General features: G+C 43.0%; 1 protein-coding gene across 1 annotated transcript; it reads left to right on the top strand.

The window, feature by feature from the left end:
• Positions 1-590: 590 nt before the first annotated feature.
• LOC308357160 (uncharacterized protein C17orf78) lies at positions 591-16,348 on the top strand (the record flags this gene model as incomplete). The annotated part of the gene is given in 8 exon segments (XM_080826633.1): positions 591-648; positions 1,886-1,917; positions 1,921-1,975; positions 2,701-2,946; positions 10,782-10,901; positions 11,897-12,021; positions 12,876-13,010; positions 16,271-16,348. Coding segments are annotated over 8 exon segments (849 nt in total).
• Between the last annotated feature and the right edge of the window lie 1,011 nt (positions 16,349-17,359).

Here is a 17,359-nt window from a genome sequence, read left to right as displayed (position 1 = left end):
AAATTTAAAAAATAAAGATTTTATTTATTTATTTGTCAGAGAGAGAGCACAACTAGGGGGAGTGGCAGGCAGAGGGAGAAGCACACTTGCCAAGCAAGGAGCCCAATGCAGGACTCGATCCCAGGACCCTAGGATCATAAGCTGAAGGCAGATACTTAATCAGCTGAGCCACCCAAGCGTGCTCTATTCTTGAATCACTTTCCTTAACAGAAATCTCTACATCTCTTTATGTCAGTGAATAAATCTATGTGTTCCTGTCAGCAAGCATGCATGTGAATGTCTACGTGTCCATGTACAAGTGTTTGTAAAGCATATCACTGGGTGTTTATGTCCTTTCTTCTAGGGAAACCTCTAGGTAATTACAGTTCCTTATGTCGGCACCAGCTATGAAGTCGGAGGAAGACTTTTTGAGTCAATCATTAACAAGCTCATTTGGTCTTCTTGCCAATCAGCTCTATTCCTAGGTCTCAGGAAATGGGGCAAAAATAACTAGGGTGGAACCAGAGTCTCCGGGGGTCAAAACTGGTTCCAGGGCAGTGCAAGCCTCTAGCAAGAAGATGCAGGGGATGTGAGCATGTGCTCCAACTAACATGGATACCATCTTGGTTTCCAGCCTAATCATTATGTCCTATGATGTCAGCAAGAAAGGTAAGTACTTCAATAGTCTAATATCCTAGAAAATCCAAAGAGAGACCTAGGATATGGGGGACTATTCTACCAGATTGAGATACAGCCCGTACTCAGCAGGTGATGATTTAAAGTCATTCCATGTATTTTCTTGCTTCTAGGTAGGACTATAACTTATTTCAACTCAGAGATAGCTGTTCCGTGGTGAGAATTCTACCCCCCACCAACACACACTTTTTTTTTTTTAAAGATTTATTTATTTGAGAGAATGAGAAAGAGCGTGAGCCGGGGGAGGAGCAGAGGGAGAGGGAGAAGCAGACTCCCCCGGAAGTGGGGCTCTGTCCCAGGATGCTGGGATCATGACCTGAGCCTAACAGACTGGCCTCCCAGGTGCTCCCCATGGGGAGAGTCTTCAGAGAATGTGATGCATTCTTCTGTCTTATTCATGTAAGGAACATTGAAAGTGCTCTCACTGTTAGATGGCTTCCTTTACAGGAGGGTGCTGTCACAGTTTCAGTATTATCAACACCTATGACTCCCAAATTCATAACCCTCATAAGATGCTGTCTTCCTTTTTTAAGGTAGTACATCCAAACAGATGGGGTTGCTCTTGGGTAAGGAGGGGTAAGGGGGGCGAGTAGGCTGGAATGGCACCATTTGCTGCTCTCTGATAACTGTTTATTTAAAACATGCCTTTTGAAGGTGTCCGAACAGTTCATCTCTAAAATTAGCTAATCAGAGTTACGGCCAAACAGCTCAAGGGGCAGCAATAACAAATTTAATGGATGAAGAAAACTCACAACATCCTGTGAGTTATGTGCCAAAAAGCATAAATAAGCTATGTCCTTGGTTCCATGGAAACCTGAAGAGATACCTTGTTCAGAGTTACATTGAACAAACTTTCAAAAGTTTTAATATAAGAAGGCAGATAGAACAAGAAGGAAAAGAGATAACAAGCAGCATTTGAAGGAATGGGTTGATTAGTCTTTTTATTAACTTATAATTCTGTTTAACTCGCATTCACCTTTTTCCCCCCCTAAGTGTAATGGATTGGTACTCAGTTTTCCTTGTACAAGGTTAACTCCTACTTGTATATATTTTAAAATCTTTTTTTTTTTAAATAGTGTTTGATCTCCACCATTGCCAGCTTGATGAGAAGGGACTGCATTCTTCTGCAACCCCCTCTCCAGTACCTGGAATTCTAAACAGTACCCAATAAATTGTAAGTCCTGACCTTTTTTCTCTTTTTTGTTTCCAGAGCTCAGAGATAGCAGCTGCCACGTGGAACGCTAGCTGCCTGGGTTCTTCCCAAAGGATGTGAGAAGAACCGGGGATGTGCTCGAGCAAGGTAGGGAATGGGCTCTGCCTTGAAAAATCACCTTGCCATTCCAGAAAATCTTTACGCCTAAAAGAGGACTGTCTTCCCCATTTCCTATCCCAGATCTCAAATATCTGATTTTAAATATATGTATCCCCTCAAGAGGGTTTCTGGAAACCAATTTTTAAATTAACACTTATTACCTAAGGCATGGCTATATCAATCAAACAGCTGAGGGTGAAGAAAGAGAAGGAGGCAGCATGTAACCCTCTCTGCATTGGAGAAGACAACCTCAGAGCTTTTCCCTGGGCTGATTTTACTGTAGGCACCTATCTTCACGAGACCCATGGCAGGAAGGAGGAAAGGCAGAGCTTCTACACTTAGGACCAAAACCACATGTTGAGGAAAAAGTGAACTAAAGAAAAGCAAGTACAGCAGTGGAGTTTGGTTTTTGTTTGTTTGTTTTTTTAAAGATTTTATTTATCTATTTGACAGAGACCACATGCAGGCAGAGAGGCAGGCAGAGAGAGAAGGGGGGAAGCAGGCTCCCTGCTGGGCAGAGAGCCCGATTCAGGGCTCGATACCAGGACCCTGAGATCATGACCTGAGCTGAAGGCAGAGGCTCAACCCACTGAGCCACCCAGGCGCCCCCAGCAGTGGAGTTTTAACAGGGGTCACGAATGGAAGATGTTCAGCTGGCTATCATTCAGATTAACAACCAGCTTCATTTTTCTGTCTGGCTTTTCTCCTTCCAGAGGCTCAGGCACAAGCCAAAATGTCTACTTTCATTCAAAATCAGACTGTGGCTACCCTGCAGTGCCTTGGCTCTGGGAGCAAAGTCAAAGTCAACCTTGTGTATTCAGAGAAAGGGTCAAAGGTCAAGCAGACTCTGAAGAACCTGAGAGTCATCGCTGCTCCCCACAGAAACAGCACTGCCTCCCCAAACTGTCGCTTAACCTCCACAACCAAGTTTCAGACTGGATCCCTTCTCACAGGCCAAGGTGAGACTGGAAAATGAGATGGAGATAGGCACTGACTTTTAGTTGACATCCTTGAAGCCGGGTGGGGCTTAGTAGTAGCTAAGGGCTCAAGGATATGGATTATCCTCTCCTTGGGCAGATCTGGGTCTTCTCTGAAAGTCAGTTGGTTTTTTTTTTTTTTTTAAGATTTTATTTATTTATTTGACAGACAGAGATCACAAGTAGGCAGAGACGCAGGCAGAGAGACAGAGGAGGAAGCAGGCTCCCTGCTAACCAGAGAGCCCAATGTGGGGTTCGATCCCAGGACCCTGGGATCATGACCTGAGCCGAAGGCAGAGGCTTTGACCCACTGAGCCACCCAGGTGCCCTGAAAGTCAGTTTTTTAATCTCTATGGGCCCTCTAACCCTGACAATGCTGGGATTTTCATGTGATTTCCATTTCTGATGGGTTTTCTTTTGATAATGGTTATTTGAATTTTATTTATTTTGAATGCAGACAGTAAAATATTTAAACAGCACAGATTTATAGTGAAAAGTCAGTCTCCCTCCTACTCCAATCTCTCAGTCTTCTAGTTTTCTACAGAATGCTATTACCAACTTGCTGAATTTCCGTCCTACTCTGAGCACATATGGATGTACATACCTAAAAACCTAGATGGTAGCATACCATACACACGGTTCTGTACCTTTTTTCCATTTAACAATGTATTGTACAGGTTGTTGCATATCAGTATGTATAAATTTGTCTTATTCAATAATTGTACAGTATTCCTTTTATATGCCTGTACTATATTTTTTTATTTCCTTAAGTAATCTCTAAGCCCAACATGGGGTTCAACCTCATGACCCCAAGATCAAGAGTCTCATGCTACTACCTGAGCCAGTCAGGTGCCCCTGTACTATAATTTATTCCACAAGTTTCCTATCAATGGATATTTTGGGTTCAAATCTTCTATAAACACAAACAATATTGCAAGCAATGACCTTATCCATTCTTCTCTGTGTACCTGCAAGTTATCAACCTGATGAAATTCCAAGAAGTAGAACTTCTGCATCAAGGGTTTGCCAGCTACTGCTATATTACCCTCCATCCCAGTGATTCCATTTTGCCCTTCCACCCAGGGAAGGAATGCCTGTTCCCCCTAAGCTGCTGGGCAATGGTTCTTTTTTTTTTTTTTTTTAAAGATTTTATTTATTTATTTGACACAGAGAGAGATCACAAGTAGGCAGAGAGGCAGGCAGAGAGAGGGGAGGACGCAGGCCCCCTGCTGAGCACAGAGCCCGATGTAGGACTCAATCCAAGGACCCTGAGATCCTGATGTGAGCGGAAGGCAGAGGCCTAACCCACTGAGCCACCCAGGCGCCCCGGGGCAATGGTTCTTGACATCAGGTGAATTTCTCTGTTCTGCCCTCCTTCCCCCCCGACCCATTCTTTCTGTCAAGCAGATTTTGGCAGTTTCCTTTTATATACAGGCAATCCCCTAGATGCTGCTGCTACACTGCTGGAAAAATAAAATAAAACTTGACACTTTTAGAGAAACTGGGGAGTTCCCAGGCAGAATAATGGGGGAAAAAAACTTTAAAAACTACAGTATGTTTAGAGATTGGGAAATAAGTGGATAGATTTTTGGGATGTGTGGTATAGTAAATTATATATCCTCGCATGGTATGAATGTTTTTGTTCCCTTTATTGTACTTTCTAAAGTTCATATGGTAACAATTTGTGTGGGGGGAAAAATACAAACTCTTATTAAAAACTGAAAAAATTCTGACAGCATGTGGGGGTTTTGGTTACTCAATATTAATATAAAGTAATTCAACCAAATTGTCTACCTAACACGTGACACCATCCCCCCCCCGGAGTCACCTCTTTGAAGCACCAATGGCAGGTGTCAATATTAGTGAATTTAAGTCACTCTGGAGTCTAGAGCACTCTGTGCAGGATGGATTTTTCTTGGATATAGTGCTATGCATTGTAGGATTCCAGGCAATTAAGGACACTAGTTCTTAGAAATTTGGGACAAGGGAAACTGGGTGATTAAGGAGGTGGAAGGATGCCAGAGATCAACCTGACCTAATTCAAAAATTTGCCCTAGGCACGTTTCTTCCTCCTTCCTTCATGGCATGGTGGTTGGTTCCTGAATGCAGACTGTAAGCTAATACTTGAGCTGTGCAAAGAGATTAAATGGATGTTTTTTGGCTAGTTTGTGGACCTAATCAACATTCATGACACATTTCTATGAAATAATGATAAATTCCAAACAACCAACTTATGAATGGACTTTTGAAATATCATTCCATTTATAAGTTTGAAACTTTCCATTCTGAATTTAAATTTACACTGAATACCAGGATGTGAGAGATACCAAGTAGCATAGAAATACAAATTAAATAAATTGTCAAATATACAAGGTCATAAACGAGATGCCCTCTGAAAATACCACACTCTCAGTCTGCACAAGAGGATGTCCCAGAAGCAATCAGAAGACAGTTTATGAAAATGTTCTCAGAGCAAAGTAGGAATTTGAAACTGGAAGGATGATAATGTACTACAACACAGTCATCAGAAGATGTGAGTCAAGGGGCACCTGGGTGGCTCAGTGGGTTAAAGCCTCTGCCTTCGGCTCAGGTCATGATCCCAGGGTCCTGGGATCAAGCCCCACATTGGGCTCTCTGCTTAGCAGGGAGCCTGCTTCCTCCTCTCTCTCTCTCTCTCTCTCTCTCTCTGCCTGCCTCTCTGCCAACTTGTGATCTCTGTCTGTCAAATAAATAAATAAAATCTTTAAAAAAAAAAAAAAAGAAGAAGATGTGGTCCAACATGGAATGTAGAAAAATGTCAGATGGAGACTATTTGTTACTGTTTATGGAATTAGGTCAATGAAAAGATCTTCTATTATAAACATCCCAAAATTTCTTTCTGGTGGACAGAGATGACTCATTAGGTCTTTTTCACTTAGGGTATAGTTTATACCATCTAGTTCCTATTGCTCAGATTCTATATAAATCTAGAATTTCTTTTTTTTTTTAAGATTTTATTTATTTATTTATTTGACAGAGAGGGAGAGAGAACATAAGCAGAGGGAGTTGGGAGAGAGAGAAGCAAGATTCCTGCTGAGCAGGGATCCCGATGCGGGGCTTGATCCCAGGACCCTGGGATCATGACCTGAGCTGAAGGCAGACACCCAAAAACTGAGCCACCCAGGTGCCCCTAAATCTAGAATTTCTAATTAGATTTCAAAAAAATGTATAGGTTTAGAACAGGGTACCTAGAAGAAAAAAAATCCTACCTGATCCGTTTGATGGATACATTCTCCTATGTAAATTTTCTTTTAAAGATTTTATTTATTTATTTGACAGACAGAGATCTCAAGTAGGTGGAGAGGCAGGCAGAGAGAAGTGGGGGGAAGCAGGCTCCCCGCCGAGAGCCCGATATGGGGCTCGATCCCAAGACCGTGGGATCATGACCCGAGCCAAAGGCAGAGGCCCCAACCCACTGAGCCACCCAGGCGCCCCTATGTAAGTTTTTTTTAAATGTCATTTTAGTATATAGATAAGGCTCCTTGGAATTTGATTAGTGTGAACTGATTTCCTTTTTTTTTTTAAGACTTTATTTTTTTATTTGACAGACAGAGATCACAAGTAGGCAGAGAGGCAGGCAGAGAGAGAGGAGGAAGCAGGCTCCCCACTGAGCAGAGAGCCCAATGCGGGGCTGGATCCCAGGACCCTGAGATCATGACCTGAGCCGAAGGCAAAGGCTTTAACCCACTGAGCCACCCAGACGCCCCACGATTAGTGCGAACTGATTTCTAAGGACAGTTTACCCCATGTGAAACTGGGGTGTAGGAGGAATAACATCAAACGAGTGTTTATTCTGATATTAATTATCATCTATGACAAGTTACTTAATTTCTCCAGTGCTCAGTTTCTACAGCTACAAATTAGAGATTTGACTAAATGACATCATTTCTACATATGTAAAGGGAGGTTTAGATCGGAAGCACAAACTCAACAGCAATATGTAAGGCCACTCAAATAAGAGCTTTCAACCTGCTGGTATTAGTACAGAATAATCTCCAAGGGAGATTTCCACTCAAATATACTGTACCTAATGTTCCCTATTTAAAATAAATTATTTTGTAATAAAGCAAAGCATCATCTGCTAAGTTATCCACTTCATAGATTTGAAGTTTGTACATCCCCTGAAAGGCGGGCATTCTTGCTCAAATATCCTTAGTCAACAAAAAACTAATATTGCAATTCCGTCGTCACTGGGAATGCAGTGGTTCTATTTACAGATGTGCTCCACCTTAATGCTCAGTTACCTAGCAGATGAGACCTAAAACACCTGCCAACATAGATGGACATTAATTTCAAAGCTTAGGCAGAACTGAAAATACACTGACAGATGAAGCCTATTAAGGAGACTTTGAAACAGTGGCTCCCAGGAGGTGGGAAGACATGCCACATTGAAATACCATTATCCCTGTGGCTAGAGGGCACAGTTCTACTAGAGGATCACTAGGTTTTTTCCTTCTCTTTCAATCATAGTATCATTCAGTGTGCAAAACCTGCTTCCTCATTTTTATTTGTTTCTGATCTTCCTGTTACCCCCTGTGAAATAGGTAGGCCAAGAATCACTTCATTATAACATCTTACAAATAAGGAAGCCAAAACACAGAGAACTTATATGACTTGTCCAAAATGGGATTTGTTTATCTTCCATCTCATCTGTCTCAGAAACACATATGTTTTTACTTCAGAGAACTAACTGGCACCATACTGGAAATACTTCATATAATTTCCTTGTTTTTCCTTTTCAACCTGTTGGCTCTCTGTCTCTGCCTATCTTTGCCAACACTGTCTTCCTGATTAAACTGAAGGCAGAGACTATTCCTTCCTCTGTAATTTCACGTGTAGTGCCTGGTACTGTGGCCGTTGGCCTCTGAAGTCAAGAACTACGACTTCACATGGACTTAATCAAGACTTGGGAAAGTAATTTAGACAAGTCAAGTAGGACTTACAGACCTTGATTTAATAAGCAATGATTAGAGACCATTAGCAACAAAATAGGAACCAGGGTCTGAATCTGATTAGGTCAAGTCTCGAGCCAAGTGAAGTTAGTTAGGTAGTTAGACTACAGCCAGAATCCAACTGTGTCTCAACACTTCCACAGCTGGTTTGAGCCATGAGCATCTTTCATTTGGATTCCTGCAATAGCCTCCTAACAGGTTTCTCTGCTTTGACCCTTGCCCCGCTACAGTCTATTTCTAACACAGCAGTTCAGTGATCTTTTCTTTTTTTTTTCTTTTAAGATTTTATTTATTTATTTGACAGAGACAGAGAGAGACAGCGAGAGAGGGAACACAAGCAGGGGGAATGTGAGAGGGAGAAGCAGGCTTCCTGCTGAGCAGTGAGCCCGATGTGGGGCTCAATCCCAGGACCCTGAGATCATGACCTGAGCTGAAGGCAGATGCTCATCCAGGTGCCCTGATCCTTTCAAAACAAAGCCATCCATCACTCTTTCTGCTCAAAACCTTGCAACATATCCCCGTTTTTGTTTTTCTTTTAAGATTTTATTTATTTATTTGGCAGAGAGAGACACAGAGAGAGAGAGAGAGAGAGAGAGAGTGTGAGCACAGGCAGGTAGAATGGGAGAGGGAGAAGCAGGCTCCCCATTGAGCAAGGAGCCCAATATGGGACTCGATTCCAGGACTCTGGGATCATGACCTGAGCTGAAGGCAGACGCTTAACTGACTGAACCACCCAGGCATCCCTGGATCCCCATTTCAATCAGAATAAAAACCAAAGTCCTTAAACTAACCTATGAGGCTCCTGATACAGGCCTGTTTCCTTTAGAACTTTCCTCATCTCCAACTACCCTGTGTTCACTCCATTCCAGTCTCATTGCCCTCCTGGCTTCTCCCCTAAAACCGTAACATGTCAGACAGACTCACTCTGCCTCAGGGCCTTTACCAGAGCTGCCCCTTCTGCCTACATCAATGCTTTCTCAGGCCTGTGCTTAGCTAATCCCCTATCTTCTTCAAGCCTTGCCTAACTTCTCATTTTCTCAAGGAAACCAGATTGCATTGCTGGTTCCCCAGCCACCACCCACCTACATCCCCAGACTGCTCCCTAATCTTGCTCTGGTTTTAGTTTAGTTTTTTTTTTTTTCTTCAGTAGCACTTACCCCCTTCTAAAGGAAAATAAAGTTGGGGCACCTGGGTGACTCAATTGGTTAAGCATCTGCCTTCAGCTCAGGTCACGATCCCCGGGTCCTGGGATCAAGCCCTGTGTCAGGCTCTCCCTGCTCAGCGGGAAGTCTGCTTCTCCCCCTCCCTCTGCCTGCCACTCCCCCTACTTGTTCTCTCTCTCTCAAATAAACAAATAAAATCTTAAAAAGAAAAAAACAAAGTTTACTGTATTTACCGTTGTCTGCTTCCCCTTGTCCCTCCTCTTGTCCCTCCTCAACCCTCCTTCCGCCTTCCTTGGTCCCTTGCTAGAATGTATCAAACAGATATATCCAAAGTACCGAAGCAGTCCCTGGTACAGAATGGATATTCATTTAAAAATATTTACTTTCTTGGGACACCTGGGTGGCTCAGCCGGTTAAGTGTCTGCCTCCGGCTCAGGTCATGATCCCGCAGTCCTGGGATCAGGTCCCACAACAGGCTCCTTGCTCAGCAGGGAGCCTGGGTCTCCCTCTGCTTGCCACTTCCCTTACTTGTGTGCGTGCTCTCTCTCTCTAACAAATAAATAAATAAAATATTTTTAAAATATATATTTACTTTCTTAAATAAAATATTCAAAGGGGGTCACCTGGGTGGCTCAGTGTGTTAGGTGTCTGCCTTTGGCTTGAGTCATGATCCCAGCTTCCTGGGATGGAGTCCTACATCAGGTTCCCTGCTGAGCTTCTCCCTGCCCTCCCTTTGTCCCTCCCCCTGCTTGTGCTCGCTCTCTCTCTCAAATAAGTGAATAAACAAAATCTTTTTAAAAAATTTACTTTCTGGGTTGCCTGGATGGCTGAGTCAGTTAAGCATCTGACTCTTGATCTCAGCTCAAGTCTTGATCTCAGGGTCATGAGTTGAAGCCCCATGTTGGGGGCCACGCTGGGCAGAGCCTACTTAAAAATTTTGCTTTCTGAAAGAATGAAATTGACAAGGCGCCTGGGTGGCTCAGTCCTTAAGTGTCTGCCTTTGGCTCAGGCCAGTCCTGGGATTGAGCCCCACATTGGGCTCCCTGTTCAGTGGGAAGCCTGCTTCTCCCTCCCCCACTCCCCTTGCTTGTGTTCTCTCTCTCACTGTCTCTTTCTCTGTCAAATACATAAATAAAATCTAAAAAAAAAAAAAAGAATGAAATTGAGGAGTGCATGAAGCTGGGTGGTCTCTCCTTCCTCCACCTCCCTTGCTTTCCCCAAACATTTCTCAAAGAAGTTGATTTAAGACTTCAGATAGATAGACCTGCAGCAAGCATTAAGGCAAATTATGGTATTTCACATTATTCCTTGGACTTTGGAGCCAACTTTTTTAAAGAAGGAAACTTTCAACAGTGTTACACCCTCCGTCATTATTACTACAGACTTAAGAATGATAAACAAACACGATATGGTCTACTCCTTCACTTTGAACCTACATTAGTCAAGGCCTCCTTGGGGATTTAATCCATATCTCTTATTAGTATCTCTATCCTCATTTACTTTTGGCATATTTTCTGCCTACTCCCTAAACCTAAGGACAGATCAATGGGGCCACATTAGAAGTTTAATATCAGCTCGGTAGAAATAGGGTTTCTTCAGGTAAAACAAAGGCAGAATGACGTTTTCTCAGTTGTTTTTTCATTGTTTCTTTCTTGTTTTATAGCTTTTTTACCAGGGATTTCCCACTGTAAGGTCTATGTGGTGATGAGGGCTGCACTGGAGACTTTTTCCACCACCATCACCTCCACACCTTCTGGGAATAAAGGAGGAGAGAAAACTACAAGTACTGATGATTTTTCTAGCCCTTTGAAAGAAGGTACAGAATAAATAGGGGTGAGACAAGAATAGAAAGGAAAAGAAACACTTTTAGTCCCAACATGACTTTGGGTTTTCTAGGATTTTCTGAGAGGCTGAGAAATTACATGGATTTTACATCAGAAAATCACTCCATTTCTTCTCTAAACAAGGTCCCAGAAGTGTATGTAGTTTGACACTATTAATAATCTTTTACCTCCACACAAGTGAGCTTGTGGCCACTTTTGGGGACAGAATGAATCGTATTTGTGTGGTGGGGATTCCAGCCATTGTGTGTATTGACGGACAACATTTAAACACTAAGCATCATCACAATGAGGACAATAACCAAGTGCATGCTTTCATCTGCACTGTTTTTAGGAAATGGCTCTCCCTAAATTGGTCAGGACTCGAATTCTGTTTAGCTTGCATCCCAGTTCTCATGGGAAAGATGTAAATATAAGATTAGTAATAACAAGATGCACATAAGGCATTTATCCCTAAGTTTGCCTTTTGACCCAAAAGAAATGCCAAATCACCTTTGTTCCTCCTACTCCGCACTACAGTCAAGCGAAGCACAGGGAAGGTGGTTTTCTGATCCCACACAGTATGTCTGTCTGAGCACAAGGGGAGAGACCGAGAGGGTGCTGCTGGTGAAAGACAAGTTCAGAACTCCTTGCACACCCACCCCCTCCTCCCCTGAAAGCAATGCAAGAATCACTCCTACTTGATCATGGCCAATCCCAAATCCCAGGGAGGGTGACTCACTGGGAAGAGGCTGCAAAGGAGGTTAGAGCAGAGCCCATGAGGCCCACCCCACTCCTGACTCTGAGTCTGAATTGGAAATTCAGCCTGTAGTCTCTGCAACGGGCTGGACCCACCCTGTTAGTCTGGGGACCTAGAAGAACTTCAAGTCAGAGTATGAATCTCTTCCCTCTCTCAGGTTTTCTCTTCTCCTTCGTCTCCTCCTCTTTCTCCTTTTAGACACAGATGAGAACCTAAAGAAGAGGCAGAAATGGAGCATTGTGGTCAAATTTCTGATTGCTATCACCCTGTTGTTGAGTGGAGTTGCCAGTATAGTGTTTGTCATTTTTGAAGTCCCATGCCCTGTAAGTTTGTGGATGTATTGGGTCCCTGGACTTGATCTATAAAGACTTTCTTTTGGGGCTGCCTGGGTGGCTCAGATGGTTAAGCACCTAACTCTTGATCCCAGCTCAGGTCTTGATCTCAGGGTCGAGAGTTCAAGTCCTGCATTGGGCTCCATGCTGGGCATGGAGCTTACTTTAAAAATATATATATTTTGGGGGGGGGCACCTGGGTGGCTCAGTGGGTTGAAGCCTCTGCCTTCAGCTCAGGTCATGATCCCAGGGTCCTGGGATTGAGCCCCGCATCGGGCTCTGCTCAGCGGGAAGTCTGCTTCCTCCTCTCTCTCTCTCTGCCTGCCTCTCTGCCTAATTGTGATCTCTGTCTGCCAAATAAATAAATAAAATCTTAAAAAAAAATAAAGGCAATCTTTAAAAAATATATATATATATATTTATAAAGACTTTCTTCTTCTGTTCCAGAGGCAGGTTCACATAATGAAAAAAGCACAGACTTTGGGGTTTGGATAGAACTGCCACTTACATTCACTAGCTGAGTGGCTTTGAGAAAGTTGCTTGACTTTTCCAACAAGATTTGGCTCATCTGTTAAATGGGACTAATGATATTTTCCTCTTATGGTGCTTTTGAAGGTTAATTAAGATCCTCTCTGAAAGGCACCTGGCACACTGGCGTTGCTTGCTGAATGTGAGTTCCTAACCCCTGCTGTACTTGGACATTCTCTACAGAGGATGGATCCAATGAGATAGAGTGTTTTCTTTAGGAATGACACTTTTCTTTAAATGGTCTGACAGGAGGTTTGGAAGGTAACCAAATGCATACCAGCTACCTAAAATTAACACCAGTCACTTTTTTCCTTCAGAGTCAATGCCGGGGAACCAGAGAACTATGCCAACGCCAGCGGTTATGGAGAAGGCAAAGGAAGGCAGGCCAGCAACCTGGGGCAGCTGAATCCCAGCTTGAGTCTCAGCCCAAGAAGGAAAGTGGTCTCTGTATGGTTTATGTCATTTGCTTGGAAAAAATGAGGTTCATATATAAGTGCTGGGAGACAGGGAGCTGTTTCACTTATGAAGCAAATATTGGTGTTCCTTTTATGTGTCAGGAAATAGGTAGGTATTTGTACTACTGTTTTATTTTCCTCACATCAGCCCAGCCTTAACATAATAGAGTATTTATTGAAAATATATTATTTCTGAGACCCAGCTATAATCAGTCAAAATGTCTAGAGTGGGGCCAGGAAACTTATTTTTTAAGATTTTTAAAACAACCCTAAGTAGAGGTGGATTTACCGTGAAATTAATGAAGTTTAAACTTCAGGACCTACGGGACTTGTATGAAGCTTGTATCAAATTTTGTATTCTTCAAATTCATATTCTTTTTCTTAAAAAAAGGTGCCCCAAATTGTCAGAGTTCAGAACCGACAGCATATGTACCCATCCCTGCCCCTAGGTAACTCTTACAACGCCCTGCAAAGTTTGAATAGTTGGCAAAGTAGCTTCTTTCTTTCTGGCCCTTGGCTTTCCCAAGCGTCCTAAGCTCATATTGCCCTTTGGTGTTTAAAATAGACACAACACCGCTCTTACAGCACAGCTGCCTTAAATCCAGTTTCCCTGTCAGAAGTGTGCCTTCTCTACAACATCCACAACACTCACTAAGATGAGGCCTCCAATACTTTCAAAATTAAAGGGGAGGGTGCCTCAGTGGCACTACTGGTTAAGTGACCAACTCCTGGTTTTGACTCAGGTCATGATCTCAGGGTTGTGAGATCGAGCCCCGTGGTGGGCTCCTCACTCAGCCGAGTCAGCCTGAGATTCCTTCCCTTTCTCCCTCTCCCTCCGTCTCTGCTCCTCCTCCCGCCAGCTGCACTCTTTCTCTAAAATAAATGAACTAATAAATAAAATCTTTTAAAAAAATAAAATTAGGGGCGCTTGGGTGGCTCAGTGGGGTAAAGCCTCTGCCTTCAGCTCAGGTCATGGTCTCAGGGTCCTAGGATTGAGCCCCGCATCGGGCTCTCTGCTCAGCAGGGAGCCTGCTTCTCCCCTCTCTCTCTGCCTGCCTCTCTGTCTACTTGTGATCTCTCTCTCTGTGTCAAATAAATAAATAAAATCTTAGAAAAAATTAAATTAAATTAAAGAAGGAATCCACTTTTGCAGAATTAGAACACTGAGAATGGGTCTCAAAGTTGATCTAGTCCAGGATGGTACATGTGCCTACTCTTTAATTCTGTGTCGACTACACATATTAATACATAGTGCACGCAAAGCTGAATGAGTTCTGGAGATCCAACACACAGAATAGTGATTATGGTCAACAAGATTGTATTACAGACCTCAAAATACTAAGAGAATAAATCTTAAATGTCCTTGCCACCAAAAGAACTGGTAATTATTACGACATGATACAGGCGTTAGGGTAAAAACCATATTGCAATATATAAATGAATGCAGTTGGGCGCCTGGGTGGCTCAGTTGGTTAAGTGTCTGCTTTTGGGGGCGCCTGGGTGGCTCAGTGGGTTAAAGTGTCTGCTTTTGGCTCAGGTCCTGATCTCAGGGATTCAGTCCCTCGTCGGTCTCCCTGCTCAGTGGGGACTCTGCTTTTCCCTCTGCCTCTCCCCATCCTTGCTCATGCTCGCTCACTCTTTCTCTCTCTCAAATAAAATCTTTTTTAAAAAAATGTATGCAGGGGCGCCTGGGTGGCTCAGTGGGTTAAAGCCTCTGCCTTCTGCTCGGGTCATGATCCCGGGGTCCTGGGATCGAGCCCCACATCGGGCTCTCTGCTCAGCAGGGAGCCTGCTTCCTCCTCTCTCTGCCTGCTTCTCTGCCTACTTGTGATCTCTGTCTGTCAAATGAATAAATAAAATCTTTAAAAAAAATGTATGCAGTCAACACACTACACACAAACTTACACAATGTTATATGTGAATTATATCTCAGTTTTTGAAACCGAAGCACAGCACTCTTTCCATCCAGCCACGACATCAGAATATTTCTTATCACACTGTTTCAGGTACCCAATGCCAACTTATTTGTCATTCTCTGGTCTAGGTTACTATTTTCTATAATCTGGTTTCTGCTAATATTGGATGATGAGCTCATGTAAATTAGTATGATTTAATCACAGGACGTATGTTTAGTTCTTTACTCCACTCTGCCTTATCGTTTCTACTGAACACTGGAAGAAATAGGCCTGAAGGGGAATAAAAAACCTAGTCCAGAATTAGAGGTTAACTACGTAGTAGCAACACTGATTGAATTCCTCCTACCAACAAAAGAAGCTACCAAATCATAAAAGAATTAATAAAAAGAATAATGAGCAACTTTATAGACATTACCTCATTTGAGTCCACAACAACTGTGGGAGGTAGCTACAGCAGGTATCCACATTTTATTGATACTTAAACTGAGGCTCAGAGAGGTTGTGTAACAAACAGCTGGTAGAAATAGAAGTGAAATCCAGGTCTTTCATTCCTATACTAAAATTTTACTGGAAGCCTTTTATGCACCAAGTTCCTTACCTTTAAGAGGGTCACACTCTATGTTCATAATTTAAGCCTTTAGAAAGAACACAGAAAATCAGATGGGACATGGAATTAGATATACCAAGAGTGGAACGGGATTAGTAAAAAAACATTTGGTCCACAGAGACTCAGATCTCAGTCTCTTTTCAAACATAGTGAGACTGTGTGGGTCTGATTCAAGAAATGAAACAGAATCCCTGGGCGCCTGGGTGGCTCAGTGGTTTAAGCCGCTGCCTTCGGCTCGGGTCATGATCTCAGGGTCCTGGGATCGAGTCCCACATCGGGCTCTCTGCTTGGCAGGGAGCCTGCTTCCCTCTCTCACTCTCTCTGCCTGCCTCTCTGCCTACTTGTGATATCTCTCTCTCTCTGTCAAATAAATAAATAAAATCTTTAAAAAAAAAAAAATTAAAAAAAAAAAAAAAAAGAAAAGAAACAGAATCCCTGTACCAAGGGGATCCACAGTACCTGCATAGCGAGAGCCTTTTCCATTCAAGGCAAACGGGTCAAGCAAGGGTTGGATGGGCTCTTTGCTACTGGGTTATAGGGTCCAACCAATTGTAGGTTCTCATGCATAAATAAATGTACCTTGCTGATACTTTCTGTGTAAATACAATAACTTTTCCTAGAATTTCTGGATAGCAAAGAGGCAAAATGATATGTACTTGGAATTAAATGGGGTTGGTACATGAAGGAATACCCATTTGCATCCTCTTTATTGCTCATTTCCTTTCAATCTGTAGGTTGGACAAGATGCTCCCAACTCATCAAATCCAAAGAAAGCTGCAAGGATCACTATCATCCACGAGACATACTTCTGAAAAGCTCTTCTCTGCTTCACACATTGAATGAAGGATACCACACTGTCTTTTCCCTGTTATTAGCCAATATTGGCCGGTTCTTGTGAATTCACTCATTATCTTCAGCAGGGACATTACAATCAAACACTATGCCAGGCCAATTTGCGAAGAGCCTGGGCTTAGCAGTCAGGCTTACCTTCATGCCACTACTACTGTCTTAGCCACAGGCCTCTGAGATTCACTTCACCCATCACAGAAAACGGGTATCTTTGCATCCCATCTAATGAGAACAAAAAGTGTTCCCTCTGAGCACTATGAATGGACCTATTGATCTCTTTGACAAACGGTTCACACACAGCCTCCAAGTGGCAAAGCAGCCACTAGTGTGGCAGTTTACGAGCTCCTCTGTTTCCTCACAGCTGAATTCACTCCCACTAGCTTTCGGCTGGCTGAGGGTGGGGGTTCCTGTTTTCCCAGGCTGATGTTCATAGAGCTTTATGATTTAGCCTCTGCCCTACATGGAGCTATCCACACACTGGTGAGGGGAACATAACACTAAGCATTCCAGAAGTCCTCCTTCTACGTCGTCCCCAAGGGGCTTAGGGACTGCATAAAATATGAGGTTTCCTATAATTCACAACTCTTCAAGTGGGCCTGACATTACACCCTAAACCACAATGTGGAGCCGCATACATTTTGAACAAGGATTCCACAGCAAAATGATGATGGATGATCTTTCTTACAAAGGCACAGCTCTGAGTCAAGTCTGACGTGCTCAGGTGAGAGTTTGGCGAGGAAGCAGAAACAGCGGTTGTTGAAGGGAACAGGTTAGGAAAAGGGATTGGCAGGCAGGATAAGACTATCGTCCTGCTTGTAGTATTAGAGTCTTGAAACCATTCCGTTTCATTTTGGCAAGATGTAACTGTCACTAATTCTGTTTTCTTAGTTTTCCATAAAAACCACATATGGGTTGTATCCTTCTCCCTTTCCCATCAGGTATTGCCCCCAAAAAGTGATTCTAAAAACTATACC

The sequence above is a fragment of the Martes martes genome, assembly GCF_963455335.1.
Source record: "Martes martes genome assembly, chromosome: 16".
NCBI classification, from domain to species: Eukaryota; Metazoa; Chordata; class Mammalia; order Carnivora; family Mustelidae; genus Martes; species Martes martes.
This window is presented reverse-complemented; position numbering and strand designations above follow the sequence as displayed.